Source organism: Aquarana catesbeiana, linkage group LG01 (assembly GCF_042186555.1).
Source record: "Aquarana catesbeiana isolate 2022-GZ linkage group LG01, ASM4218655v1, whole genome shotgun sequence".
Classification (NCBI taxonomy): domain Eukaryota; kingdom Metazoa; phylum Chordata; class Amphibia; order Anura; family Ranidae; genus Aquarana; species Aquarana catesbeiana.
This window is the reverse complement of record NC_133324.1, coordinates 270,344,424-270,360,423: the sequence shown is the minus strand read 5'-3', so window position 1 is coordinate 270,360,423 and position 16,000 is coordinate 270,344,424. Positions and strand designations below refer to the sequence as shown.

General features: G+C 42.0%; 1 protein-coding gene across 8 annotated transcripts in view; it reads right to left on the bottom strand.

The window, feature by feature from the left end:
• Positions 1–16,000, bottom strand: part of FBRSL1 (fibrosin like 1) — a 754,265-nt gene that overhangs the window by 42,091 nt on the left and 696,174 nt on the right. For all 8 annotated transcript variants that reach the window (XM_073628367.1, XM_073628336.1, XM_073628382.1 and 5 more), the window contains one exon: positions 7,757–7,805. In XM_073628367.1, coding sequence (XP_073484468.1) covers positions 7,757–7,805 — 49 coding nt within the window. The remainder of the gene's footprint in view (positions 1–7,756; positions 7,806–16,000) is intronic.

Here is a 16,000-nt window from a genome sequence, read left to right as displayed (position 1 = left end):
CTATTTACTCGGCGTAACATTGTCTTTCACATTATACAAAAAAATTGGGCTAACTTTACTGTCTTTTTTTTTTAAATTCATGAAAGTGTCCCTTCTCCCAAAAAGTTGCGTTTAAACAGCGCTACACAAATACCGTGTGACATAAAATATTGCAACAATCGCCATTTTATGCTCTAGATTCTGTGCTAAAAAATAGTAATAGTAAGTAATTTTCTAGCAAAAAATATGGATTTTAACTTGTAAACACCAAATGTCAAAATAGGCTTAGTCATGAAAGGGTTAAACTGTTCATAACCCCACTGTGAAAGATTGTGTTTTCTGGCACAGTGTATAAGGAAGCACCTGACAAATATGTCTACAGGCAAAGGTCTTCAACTTGAAAATCAAGACAAGATGAGCTACCAGTTGCTAATTAAGACCCTTGAATTGTATGGCAAGTGTCCCATACATCCTGCAACCATGGCAACCTAGACTTGCACAGCAGAGTCAAGAATGGTTAACCCTTCATTGCCCTTTATATACCTACACGAACAGCTTGCTTAGTTAATTTTACTGTGAAACTGCAGCCTTGCATATGCACCAAAACCAACATGTACACAGATCAGCCATAACATTAGGACCACCCACCGAAACCTGCAAAAAAATGCGCAATTATTTTTTTGCAGGAGCCTGTCAAGCATTGCACCAGTGATCAGCAGATTGCTGGGGCCATGCAGGTCTCCTGCAGACCTGTCAGTGTATCTGCTTCCAATACATGCTGACAGAAGAATGAATGAACTACCAGTTCATTGAAAACTACAAGCTGACAGCCACAAAGGCTGCCGGACCTGTAGGCACTTTTGGCTGTGGTCACGGGTCATCATGGGCACCATGACCGGTCTGCAACTACGCAGCTCCACACACAACAAACTGTGATGCACGGTGTGTTCTGAAACCTTTCTATTGGAAACAGAGTTAACTTTATTAGCAATTCGAGTTACAGTAGCTTTTCTAGTGGTTTGGACTACATGGGGCAGCCTTTACTCCCCGCATCCATCAATGAGCCTTGGCAGCCCATGATTCTGTCACCGGTTTTCCTTCCTTGGACCACTTTTGGTAGGTCCCTGACCACTGCAGATCGTGAATGGTCTTGCAGTGGTTAACTGAAGTTTTGTTCTGGCCCAGTGATCTATCCATTACAATTTGGCCCCTGTCAAATTTGCACAAATCCTTACGCTTGCCCATTTTTTTTCTGCTTTCAAATCATCAGGGACCACATGTTCACTTGCTGCCTAATATATTACACCACTTTCAGATGCCACTGTATCGAGATAATCAATGTTACTCACTTTACCTGTAAAGTGGTGATAACGTTATGGCTGACTGAGCAATATGACTTTCCAGTTATTCATGAAAGGGCTCCCCCAATTCTGGCGAAACTTTACTGAAATCTAGCAGTAAATGGTGTTCTGTGGATTCTAGGGAGACCCCTAAGAGTGATTTTGTGTAAACTGTTCACAGTAGCAATCAGAAAAAAACTGTCATGTTGAGCTGAACATACGTTTAAGACAAATAATAGGAAGAATGCTTGTACTAGAAATATTTAGCTCAAGTTACATTTAAAGTACAAGTCTGGGCTAAAAGTAAAATCCCTGCATCGATAGCCACCAACATTCTAAAACTAACCTATCTAGCTCTGAAAAAAAAAAAAAATAAAAAATCAGTATACATACCTTTTCTACAAGCGTTCCGACCCGATCTCCAGGGGCAGAAGCTCTGCAGCGGACACAGCCGACAACAGCTGTGAAATGAATGGAATGTGACATCACCCACAGACTTACTATGGGGCTTCCGTTGACAGATGTGTCCTTTACACCCACCTACACAGCGAAGCCACAGCTGACAGCTCAGTGTGGGATCAGAGCTTCTGCCGCTGGAGATCAGGTCGGATCGCCTGCAGAAAAGGTATGTATACTGATTTTTCTTCTTTTTAGGGCTAAATAGGTTAATGTTAGAATGTTGGTGGCTATAGATGCAGGGATTTTAGTTTTAGCATGGACTTCCTCTTTAAGGCTGCATTCACACTACAGCGTTTTGAATCGTGGCCAGATTTGCTGCGATTTGATCATTTGCGCTGCAATCGCGGAAAGCATGTCACCCCAAAGTAGCTCCTGAACTTTTTTTTGGGCAACATGCTTCCCGCGATGCAAATTGCCACGACTGAAGTGCAAATTATCGCACGACAATCGCGGCAGACCCACACCCGCAATTTGTCATTCACACATCGGCGCTGTCAAATCGCTGGCAGATTCGTGGCAAATCTGCCCGTGATTCAAAATGCTGTAGTGTGAAGGTGTAGGTGTCCGCAACCTTTTTTTCTTGCTTGAATCATACTAACATGCAAATAGTGTAGCATACAACATGCCAGAATTGGCATTCTTGCAAACAGGTGAGAAACCATGACTAATCACCATTGTTTCTGCTGGGCCAATTTGGCATTGGGACTGTCTGCATATAACTCCCCACCCCGGCACTAAAGAGAACAATTGAGTGACCAGAGATAGGTTAAAGTGGTTGTAAACCTCCCGAGACATTTTTACATATAAGTCTATAATAAGGCTTACCTATATGTACTAAAAATATCTCCTAAACGTGCGCAGTTTAGGAGATAGTGACCTTGTAGTGCACCGATGATGTCAATGGCACATGCGCAGTAAAGGAACGCCCTCTGTGCAGTTTCTTCCCCAGCGTGTGCCATGACTGGCAGCTCCCTCGTGTTTGCACAGCCCCTGTGCAGAGCCCGCCAGGAAGTCAGCACTGCGCTCATCACAGGCATTGAGAAATTTCCTGATCTCTGCAGCCATGCATCGGGATATTGTCTCACTGCTTGTGATTAGCTCAGTGCAGTGCTGACTTACTGGCGGGCTCTGCACATGGGCTGTGCGAACACGCCGGAGCTCATCCTTACCTGGGAGTGACGTCACGAGGCTCCGGCAAGTCACAGAGCCGGAGTCCTCGGCCCAGGAAGGAAGAGGGGCAAAGATGGATGCTTCCACCAGCGGGGACATCGCGGGTGGAATACTAGCCCATTATGCCTTTACTTTGCAGGGGAATAAAGAGGAAGTAGAACCCATCAGGGTTTACTTCCTCTTTAAGGCAGAGATATCCAGTGTCCCTGCACGTTTCCTGGGTTATTTCAAAACAGCCCTCCTAGTTTGTATCCTGGCCTACAGATTTATTAGCCTTTATGTTGTGGACATCTGAGAGAGGGAGACACTGCACCATCTTCATCACCTCCACACAATGACCCCCTTGATCATCTCCCTGTACAGACACTACACACCCTGATCACCATCACGTACAGAAGCCGACTGATTACCATGCACAGCTGCAACAGATTCAAAGTGCACCAGTATTAGTAAATCTATCTTTAGAGGCCCGTCAACGCCCCCCAAGTTAGGTCTAGAAGTAGCATGCACACTGAGAACCCAGCAAGTGCACACCACCCTCCCCCTCTCATCCGCCTGACCGCTCCTCTGACTTTCTTCACCCCCAGCATCACCAAGTGGCCAAGACGGCCCTTACCTTTCTCTCCCTGTCTCAAATGGGTCATCAGAGATGTAATTTCAGTTGCCATGGCAACTAGGCCCAACACTAAAACTGTATTATAGTGTATAATACTGAAAGGGAGCACTGCTTGAAGCAAACATCTTAATGTTTAACAGTTGTAACACACTGAAATGTCGCGCCCGCCATCTCCGTCCTATTAAACGAAATGTTCTTTAATAAACAGAGCAGGGTTTGGCACTTCTGAAAACACTAATCTGGAAATCAATAAGGTCTCTGCTGCCTGGGATACAGCGGAGAGAAAATTAGCAGTGCTCATCAATCTCTTATTGACCCATTATGGAGATGGCAAAGGCCAGGATTTTGGTCTGAGGGGGATGGGGAGACTGACTGGTAGAATACAAATTGCAAATCTTTCATCATTAAAAGGGGACAATGCAGGACAGTCCAAAATCATAGCAAAAAACACCAAAAAAGTGTCAACTTACATTGAATCTGACGTGCCGCCTCATCAGATTAGGGTCTATATTACATGGTTAAAGGAAATCTGTACTAAGAAATATGTAGTTTGCTACTGCGACTTTTGAAATCAGCACGGCTGTGTGGTGCACTGCCTGTACCCAAAGCACTGAAGTCACTGGACTAGTATTAGAAAGGGAAGTAGTATTTTTAGATGAATAGCTAGGAATGGCAGCCTTTCTCATCATAAACCATAGAGGTGTATACTATTTAATCTGTAATCAAGGTTATGCATCAAAGTAACTGATAAAAAAGAAAAGAGGTAAGGGGGAGTGATGTTAAAATTTCCTTGTGACCCCTCATTGCAGATTAATACCAATGCAATGGGGAAGGTTTGGGACCCCTGCAAGGTTTCTATTACCATCTGTCCCCATTGGGTGGGTTACTCTCACCTCCTGTCCCAGTAACCTTGGCAATAGTTCTAAGCCTTTCTGATACGATGATAAACAAAGTTTATTATGAAAGCAAGGAGGAATTTCCCCAAAGGTTACACAGACAGCCGTGAAAGCCTGGCAGATTCAAACCATTCCAAACTCTATCCAAAACATCATTTATATCTGAGATAAAGCTCCCTTTAGGACCACGCTCTGCATTATAGAATGCATATCTATTTTTACTGGCACCCTCAATCACATACACATTCCAAACGCACACACCTGTCAGCGTAGTAAGTGATTATTTTGGTCCATGGATATTCATTAAGGGCCTATTGCAGCAAAAAATTTGCAAAAATATGAATGGACCCCAAATCCTGTGCAGCTCGGTGTTGTACTTCATAGCTCCAGCCTTGTAAAACAGAGTGTGAGCAACGGCCAATGGGTTCCAGCAAGGTTTTTACTTCTTATTGCTGGTCATGTGATTTTTATAAAGAACAAACAGTGCAGAAAATCAATGTACTGATATTTTTCGGGGAATAAATTACATAAGCTGTAATAAAGTTGGTCATATGAAGAAACACTAGTCCTGGTGAAAAATAGAGCCTCACACAAAAGAAGATTTGAAATCATTTTAGCATTTTTAAAAGGGCAAGTTCACATTTGTACACTTTTTTCCTAAATTCCAGCTCCCCTATGCACCAATATAGCATTCATGTACTTTTTTTACAAAAATATCAAAGCTTTCTATTAAATCTAGAGTCACTTACATTTCTTGTCTAAATCCACATTTCCATTAGTAATGTCCTCTTCCTGCTCAGACTAGAGGTCATGACACAGGAAGGAGTTGACCTCATTAGCACACACCCTGCATCATATCCACTCTTCCATTCACAGGTGCACTTATTTTTTAAATGAAATTCAATCAGTGATCATCCTTCTCACTAAATACACAATAAACAATCAGACTGCACAGTGTATGGCTATGTTTATACACCTAAAACTACTAGTTGCGCTTTCAATGCCATTAATTGTTATCAGCACACCAAACACAGAAGCAAACACACATTTTGCTTCTGTGTTTGGCCATACACTATGTAATCTGATTGAGTATTCAGTGAGAAGGGTGATCACCGATTGGTGGCATTTCATTTAAAAAACATGCAGCTGGGAGTGGGAGGGTAGATGATACAGGGTGTGTGCTAATGAGGCCAGCTGGTCAACTCCTTCCTGTGTCATGACCTAAAGTCTGATCAAGAACACATTACTAATGGAATCATCTGGAAATGTGGATTTAGACAAGAAAAGTGTGACAGACCTAGCCAGGACAGAGACTTTTGGAGAGGACTGAATGCTAGCGTCTTGCCTTGCGATTATGGGCCCTGGCATTTGGGGGAATGGTGCTCATTGTGAGCTGTATGCCTGGGGAGCCTTGAGGTGGTGTTACTTTGGATTCAGGTCCATGCCCCCCCAAGACACAGACTCTGGGAACCCTGTCTATATGCTATATTAGAAATAGTGACTGATTCATAATGTTGGGACAACTGTTAGGAGATGCTGATGTCAACTCCAGCCACCTGTCTGTCTGTTGTCTGCTATAATGTAAATTAGTCTAGTATGACTTGTCACCGCTTCTAAGAGTCTTTCACCCATTGTTGTTTGTGCTAATTAACCCTGCAATTGTATGAAGAAGTTCTGTGTTGAGATGTATGATAATGTGTATTGTAGTTAGGGAGTCACATCAGCTGCTTTAAGGGATTAGTTAATTAGCTCATGTTAATTTATGTTTCTGGTTACAGGTGTATTGTTAGAGTAATATGAGCAGGAGGGGGGAACCTCCTCTTCAACTGTATATAAGACTTGTATTCTTGTTCTAATAAACTGTCTGATGTTTTACCCTACACTGAGCTACAACTAATGAATGGGAAAGCTAAGAGGTCTTGGATTGTGTGGTACCAGACAGAGGAGCGATACGGCGGACAGACTCATCTTGAGTACAGGGGGTCTGTCACGAAAAGAAAGTGACTCTAGATTTAATGGAAAGCTTTGATATTTTTGCAAAAAAAGTACATGAATACTATATTGGTGCATAGGGGAGCTAGAATTTAGAGGAAAAAAAAAAAAAAGGTGAACTTACCCTTTAAAAAGGTCAGGTTAATCTTCAACTAAAAAAAATAATAAAATGCAATATTTTTGAAGTAAAAAAAAAAAAAAAAGTGCATATAATTTTTTTTTTCACACAAGAGCCTGCAATGTATTGCAATGTCAGGCTCCTGCACACTATTCCTCCAGCTTTCTTCCTGTACCCCTGTATGGCCCTTTAGTTGAAAGAAGCTGAAGGAAGCTGAAGGAAGAGTGAATACTCATTCATTACAGATCTCTCTAAATGAATGACGCAGCTGTGCATTCGAAGCCCTGTTGATTTTAAACGTGACAGAGGCTGTGGACAATAAGAACCTATGCCTGCTGTCACAGGGAAAGGGGGTGAGCCCAAGTGAGGGGGATCTCTCGGAATAGGTACATGCTGTACCCTAAATACGGGTGTATTATGAAACATGTTCAAAAGGTGAACTTATCCTTAAAGTCCTTTGCAGGTATTAAGTGTTTTGAATGGAAGTAGATTCAGGAATGACCCTGATAAAATGCAGCATGCATTTACGAACAAGAAAAAAACAAAAAAACAAAAAAAAAACCTTTCCAGCAGCAATGCAAAAACCTGCTCCAAAGCATACATGTTGGTTTTACCAGCAATGGACTTTATTTACCAATGCCTGATGAGAAATAATGAAAAGAACATAAATGGATGCTATGGGCATAGAGTATAGCTGAATTTCACCTAACAGCCAAATAAACAGATGAAATATGCAGATTGTAGTGTCTGTAGCAATACAGATTCAAAACAATCTGCAGGTAAAACAAATAGAGTGCTGCTAGGTCAGTGACCGCCACTGCTGACTGAATGAAGGGAGCAGAACACGCATCACTCTGTGCAAAGCCTTCCATGAATGCTGCTCTGCCAAAGAGCACAAGAGGCAGATTCAGGTACCTATGACAGTTGTATTTAAAACTAAAAAACTTAATTCTTTCACAAGTACAGAATTAGATTACCAAGAGTTCAGCTATAAGGTTCAGTAAGTCTAAAATAAAACAAGGGCCATAGCATAAAAAGCTGTGTTCAGTACTTCTGTAATATTTCCTTACAGGTATATGAAATACTAAGAAAATCATTCAATTACACAACACAATAGTTGATGGTTTCGCTCTGGTTTCTTTTTGAAGAATGTATACACACTGATGTACTTAGGAGTACCTCTTACCTGTGGAGGCTGCTGGAGAAAAGAGGATCTCAGAGCCAACATTGGAGCACTGCAAAGAGAGGGAGAAAAGAAAAGAAAAAGGTTATTTTTAACCATTTAAACCACACAAAAATGCAATACAGTAATCCTAATTTACAAGGGCCCACTGACATTTTTGTGGTGCTGTTGCCTGTTAATATGTAATGGATTGAAAGTAATGGGCTACCAGCACACCAAAATGTTCCAAAAAAAAGAGGACATCCAAAAATAGTATAACAAAATGCACTATACAAACACAAGTATTATCTTAGTGCTGGGGTGTCAATTAAAATGAATGGCACAGTCATTTTACAAGAGCCTTTAATCTTTTTAAAACCGTTTTACTCCTGATGGAGTGCCTTTTGCACATCTCATCTAATAATCAAGCTTTGTATTGTTACTGCAGGGGAAAACGGCAATGTTCACTGTTTCAGTAGCAGTTTCCCAGTAAGCCTCAAGGGTGCGACATTGAGCTACCAAACTCGAGAAGTGATGGGATTTGTACAGCACAGGGTAGAATACCATGCGGTTATCTGGACACAAAAGACAAACAGATCCAGATGAATACAGTCATTGTGTCATTATTCCTTTGTCAAGGCTGAGGGCAGCTCTTAAAACTTCAATTGTCTACTAAGCATTCTTAATGCTAACAAGTTAAACCAAAAGAATTTTGCATTTGTATAATCTTTTTTTTTATTTTTTTTACCAAAGATAGCAGGTCATAAAAAAATAGGTAGATAGATTCAGTTCCAATAGGGTGATCACTTTAATCTGCCTTATGAATGTTGGCAGACTGACCTTGTTCTAATTATAAGCTATTGTTCAAAAGCATCAAGACAGAACACACCAGTCAATTATAACCTGCACATTGTGTGTGCAACTGAATCACAAGGTCTGATCGAGTTAGTCTATCATTATGCTCAGGTTTCCAAATTGCATCACTCCAGGGGTAAGGGCTCTGCCCGGAAGTCTGAGGAGTTGGTAGTAAAAGCAAAGCCAAGAAAAAGGAGGAATGCAAACAATAGGTTTGTATGCCTAATACAGACATTTCCCCCATGGTGACTGCACACAGGCAGGGCTCATACTTTTAGAAGTTTAAATGGCTGACATCTAATATCACGGCATTTTTTTAAGCCAACAGCTTCACTTTCCTTTGAACAGGCCTGCTAACGGATAGTGCTAAATGGTGAGAAAACAGGCGATTATGGAAGCCAGCTCTCTACTACAATCCTGGGCTTCATCCAGCCAAGCTAAATGCACTGAAAAGAAAGTAACACATTTTCACTTTAAACATTGTATTCGGTGTAAGAGAAATAAAATGGAACCTTGGTAAACTAGGCCTCCCCAAGGAAGTGTTTCTATGAATACCTTTCATGCAAATGGTTTATGGATTTTTAACATTAAGTGATCCTAAGCTCCCCTCCCCCCCATCACAGACAACGCAATGGGTTCGCTAAAAAGCCTGGTCCCCGAGCAAGACCAGCCTTTCAGCTTTTCTCCAACTCCCTGGGAGCTAGGAAGGGAAGCCCCAAGTAAGGAAACCTATGGTGTGCACTGAACCAATCACCAAGCAGCACTGTGACAGCAGAGTATGAGGAGCGAGTGACATGTCCAACATACGCCGCTGTAACAGATACAGTTTCTTCCCTCCTAGCTGATGAATTGAAAAGAAGAATGCAAGGACTACCCTGTTTCCCCGAAAATAAGACCTAGTGTAATTGTCGGTGATGGCTGCAATATAAGCCCTACCTCCCAAATAAGCCCTACCCTGTTTCCCTGAAAATAAGCCCTACCCTGCCTACACCGACCTACAAGGACTTTAACTAGGGCTTATTTGGGGGGTAGGGCTTATATTGCAGCCATCACGACAATGACGCTAGGTCTTATTTTCGGGGAAACAGGGTATGTACTGCCAGGGGACTAGATCGTAAAATTATAAACAAAACCCCCCCCCCCCCCCCAATTTTGGATAGAGTAAGGAAGGGTTATAATAACCCTTATCAGTTTTCTGCCATCTGTATCCCATTGCGGAGATTTACCTATACTTCCTGTCCCATAGCCAAAACAGGAAGTGAGAAAAATCCCTTGGGATCTCCCAGGTCACCAGAACTAGTGTCCCCATTGGAAGATTTTCCCTCTATTACTTTTTCTGGGGACAACCTATCATTTGGGGTTTTCTTCTACTTGAAATGATAATGGTAAACAGGACAAATTAGAGAGGGTGAATCTCCCCAACAGGGACACAGACAGCGAAAAACCCCTCACAGGTGTTCTACTCCATCTCCACTCTATCTAAAATAAAAGTTTGGCCTTTAGTTACACTTTAAGGCTGAACTGCTTACATTTGGTCCAGTTTGGACTAATGCAAACATACATATTCCATGCCTGTGGGGCTGCTGTGGAAGCAGAGAAATCACTGTAGTAGTTGGAGCTACTTCAGCGATTGTCAGAGTCTTCCAGGTCCTGTGGCACACAGCTGCCCTTCTACATAATTACTACAGGGGATTGCTAGGCCAGCGCTGCAATTATTCACATAATGCCTTGTAATTTTTAAAGTTGAACATGCGGTTCAGCTTTAAAGTGAACCTGTTGCTTTGCCCTGCATGCACAATACTCATGTACACACACATTCCTTTCCAAGGAAATAATTGAAACAAAGTTTGGTCAAAATACATGAGATGTGTACAAGACTAGACGAGACATGCACGAGAGGATATACATAAGTATAAAAAGGGATGTAAAAAAACTCCTCGCCTATAGCAATTATATTCCACCTGACTCTCTATTTGTATAGATTTGAAAATAAAATAGAGAACCCAATGGATGCCTGCTATAACACAGACAATACTGTACACATGAGACCCATGAGCCTTTAGAACAATCCAATTATTGTGCTCAGCCTAGCACACATTACTTCATTTCTCTCTGGCGGCTATGGACGTTAAGTTGCACTTCAGGGCTTGCTTTCCATCAGCTGTAGTAAGCAAACACAGGCACCATAACAAGTGCCAGAAAGGCTTTGGCATAGTACAAGAAACTTCCAATTACAGTCTTGGCCAGACCACAAGGTTTATCAGAACAGACATAGAATCTAGGCTAGAGAGTAGGGTGTGAACACAGTGGGAGGGAGATGTCTCCAAAATTCCATACTTAAAGTGGCTGTTTAGGCTATTTTTTAAATTAAATTAATAAACATGTTATACTTACCTGCTTTCTGCAATGCTTTTTCACAGAGCGCACCTGAACCTCCTCTTCTGGGGTCCTCTGCCGGTGCTCTTGGCTCCTCCTGTGTGCCACCATAGGAAGCTGCTTGCTATGGGGACACTCGTTGAGGGCTCGCTCCTGAGTCGGGCCATGTGCATCCACTGACACACACAGCACGGCTCAGCCACACTCACTAATCACAGGATTTGATAACAGCAAGAGCAAAATTGCTTCCACTGCTGTCTCTAAAAGGGGGGAGAGAAACAGAGCAGCACTGCTGCTGATGGGCAAAGTGCTGGATCGAGAGAAGACTCAAGGAAAAAAGGGAGGAGAGGGGGGCGAAACCACTAGCGGGACATTTTTACCTTACTGTAGCCTTTATAACCACTTGAATACATTTGTCAAGTATTTTATTGAACCACTATCTACAATGGGGAGGACAATAGGAAGTAGATTTAAAGGAAGCCTGAGCTGATAAATACATAACTTGCCACCACTGTCATGTCCTGAAAAGGATAGCTGCCTATTACACCAATTGAAAGCTTAAAGTGTTACTAAACCTAAATATATTTTTTACCTTAAAGAAGAAATAAACTCTCAAATATATATCTTTTCCCCCCTTCCCTGCAAAGTAAAGGCATAATGTGCTAGTATGCATCACATACTAGCACATTATGGGACACTTAACTGCAAAACAAAGCCTGCGTCATCCCCGCTGGAGGCTGCATCCATCTTCACCTGTCTTCCTTCCGAGGCCGCAGACTCCGGCTGTGTGACTGGCTGGAGCCGCGTGATGTCACTCCTGGGCATGCGTGCAGGAGCCGCCAATCATGGGTTGCAATTGCTTCGGAGCGCATGCGCCGATGACATAATCAGCGCAGTACACAGTTAATATCTCCTACACGGCGCACGTTTAGGAGATATTTGTAGTACCTATAGGTAAGCCTAGAATAAGTAAACCTATAAAAATAATTTATACAAGAAGGTTTACAACCCCTTTAATGCATTGTTTGCATTAAAGGTAAAAAACGTTTTCAATTTCCCTGTGCCCCCTTCCCTTGTGTGAAGAGTAAGAGAGGGGAGAAGAGATCCGAGATGTGCACGACTGCATCTATTCCCCCCCTACTTCCTCTTCACACAGCATTCGAGAAGCAGCAGGAGCCATTGGCTCATGTTGCTGCCAATCAGATGCAGTGAAGAGGAAGTTGGGTTGACTAAGTCCCGCTGTGTAAGTCTATGAAGCGCAGCTCCATAGAGACAGGTCGGGAGCGGGCAGACCACACTTTTCCCCATAGCAAGCTGCTGGCTATGGTAGACGCAAGAAGAAGAAGAAGAGGAGCCAAGATCGCTGCTGGGGACCCCAGAAGAGGATCGGGGCCACTCTGTGCAATACCACTGCACAGAACAGGTAAGTATAACGTTTGTTATTTTAATAAAAAAAAAAAAAAAAAAAAAAAATTATATATATATATATATATATATATATATATATATATATATATATATATATATATATATATATATATATATATATATATATAAGTGTGGCGCTAGTGATGATGCCTCATAAGAGTTGGCGCAAATTTTCTTTGTATATACAATATATATATATATATATATATATATATATATATATATATATATATATATATATATATATATATATATATATATATGACTTTATATTCGCTAACCCAGGAAAAGCAACCATATAAAGGAGTTCTGATCTCTGCATTTTTATAGATTAGCTACTAAATTTGTTGAAGACAGGCCCAGTAAGACCGCCAGGCAATATGCATGTCCAGTGAGAGGTCTGCAACAAAAAACTAAAATACTCCTATCCACAAAGTTTTTCAATTAAAACCTTAAACTTGTGGAAATTCAAGTCAGGATCCATATTAAAACCATTGAAAAACAAACTCCGTCAGCAGCTAAGCAACCCATTGCTCAGACACAAAGTGAAAGATTTACAAGGGGAGCCTTTACTACATGGAAAGACAGTTTTACGACTCTGACACTAATTCACTTCTGAGAGGGATTTAAGTCACTTCAATGTAACTATAGATGTGGACAACAGCTATATAACACTGCTGTCAAAGAATAGCCATTTTCAACTTAGGCCCTATTCACATCTGTGCATTTTGGGTGCTGTTTTTTTTATGTGTTTTCATGAAATTGCATGCAATTTCAATGGTAGTGCACCTATATTGCGCAGCGCAAAAATGCACTGCCCAGATGTGAACCAGCCTTGTTTTAATTCAACACCTTCTATACCATGCAGAAGGCTACATTTGGAAAAAATTGTAACCCTTCACAGGATGTTGTATTACTTTAGATATCGCCCGACTGCTCTTTAAACTAGACGAGCACTAGTAGACACAGCAAGCATCACTTATCTCAAGGAAGCATGAGGGCAATTTTATAACTCGCTTTGGATGGGTGGGTTGTCTTGACAACCCAACAGTCTTGACTATTACCACAAACATGGTACAAGAAGGTTTATATGTGTGGGTGAACTGAAGCTCAGAAGCGTTTGACAGGCAGAGAGGAGGTGATGACACCTCCTCGCCAACAGTTTTAACCCTGTAAATTGCGCTCCAATGCACTGCAGGGTGCCTGCACCGCTTCCCCAGCTTGAGGTGGTTTTGTTCGGTGGTGGTACTGCTGACAGGGAGTATCATTTGTGCCACAGCTGCAAAGCATCGCATCACGTGTGTATGTCCGGATGCCTTTAGTCAATTTAAACAAAAAGTTCTATTGAGCTATTGTAAAATCCTTCACAGAGCATACTTGGTAAATGCTGCGTTACTCTGATATCATATCGGAGTGTGTGGCTGCGGGTATTGCAGCGATTCCTGCACCTGCAGAGAAAATGCACTGCTCTGCAGAATCGTGTGGGGCTGCCATTCATTCTGATTTTTTGGGTGCATTTTTCCACAGATGCAGGCACTTTTTTTTTTGCAGAAATGCAGGCATGGCAGCTCATTCACTTGAATGGGCTGCCATTCCCACGCAAACACGGCACGCAAAAATGCTAGGGTATGAACCTAGTGTTAGAGCTGCTTTATTCAAACCACCTACCAACATACTTTAAAAACGGTGTGGAACAAAAGTAATATTAAAATACATTAGAGAAATCTGCCCAATAGTATTCTGCTTGTAGGGATGAAGTACTGCTGTTGCCAAGTCTAACTGTTCGTTAGACTTTAAGGGTTCCTCCACATGGCGCTACATTTGAAGAACGACCATACAGAGTAAAATACGCTTGCTGTAGTTACCAGGAGCCACAGCTCTAGTCTATAGGTGCCTAATTGTTGGCACTAAAATTTAAGATTTTGAAAAATATGATTGTACAAAGGCAAGTGCTGGCATTTGTGTGTGTAGTTTTCTGTAATGCATCTCAATGTACACAAAATACACTGCGGCTGGTGCTCCTTGGCGCCAAATCCAGCAAATTTTACCCTGTATGACCGTGCGCCATACCAAAAGTTGTGCATTTTAATACAGTATAACTTGCCAAAATTCATGCTTCACAAGCAGATATATGGCACTTCAGACCATAAAGCACGAGACATGCATTAAACATATTAGGATGGGTTTTCGGTCAAAACTACCATTACAATTACCAAAAACAACACTATGTTCTCTTGCCTTCTACCCAATCATAGAATATATGATTCGTGTGTTCACCAGATTTGGTCTGGTTAGGGCGATGCACCAGTAAGTACCAGGAAAGGTTTGCTTTCAATTCTTGAAAAAGTTGCATTCTTCACAAACAGATCTGGAAGTGAAGGCATTTGGGTCAGATCATTCTGACATGCATGGTTGCAGCCCTTTACTGTGAATGGAGAAACATTAAAAAGGTTGGCCCTACGTGGCTTTATAAAAACAAAAAAATGCTTCGCTATCAAGTGATGCTTGTGTATGTAGAGGTGCAGTTAAAAGTAAAAAGCAGTTTTGATTGATGCAAGCGCATCCCTAGGCAACGAAGAAAAAGGAACAGAGTTCACTTCCAATGGTCAAATCAGGCACAAAATCACAAATGATTATGGTGGAGCTAGACTTGTTGGAGGATAGGCAAATATCTCACTGTCCATTGTTCTAAAGCAGGCCATAGATCATGTGATTTTCTTTCCTGCAACCATTATTTGGGGGAAGGGGAGCACAGTAAGCCGACCCTGCTGGGAGAACACAATGATTTTTGCCAGGGGCTATAGCAGCTGGCAAAATTGGCATGCTAGAAATAAGACATGCTGGTGGTACCCAAGTTGATTGATCAACCTTGCCCATATATGGTTTGAATCTTGACCAGTCCCTGCATTGTCCAGCTTCATCTATCTACAGTGGATATAGTTAACAATACAGGTAATTAACCTGATGACATCCTGCGCCTTTTAAATCAGGGGTAGACAACCTTAAAGAGGTGGAGATCTACCTGAACAACATGGGAGAAATCAAAGATCACCAGGCACAGTGTCATCCAGTGTCGCCACCTCACACCTGATTTAAACCTCTAATTGCCTTACTACTGTGTCGTAATCGCATGCATTGCACAGCAATCATTGGTTTGAATCAGGTGGTGGAGGCGCCAACATATCGCCTTCTCACCACCTGTCAAACAGACTCAGATCACTTTGAGGAGCAGCAGTGGCTCATTTACACGCAAAGTTGGGGGCGGGGGGGTGTAAAACCCTTTCAGAAAGTGTACCAAACCCACAGGGTACAATAGAAGTCTATGGCTAAGTGCAGGAAACCTGCAGGTACACTGCACTGAACTCGCGGTGTGGGTAAACCACAGCACATCAGTGTAAAAGAAGCACTATACTATTATGCTCAGTGTATTGCTTCACACTAACCTGAAAAACTCTTCTTTGCTGCTGCTGGCACCACTCTGGAGACCGCTAGCCAGGATAAGAGGTGTAATGCAGTTGGCATCACACCGCATGGGACAGGAGCCAGCACTACAGAGGAGGTATCGGCATATGCAGCTCTTGCTCCCTACTATAGCTCCAACTTTACAAG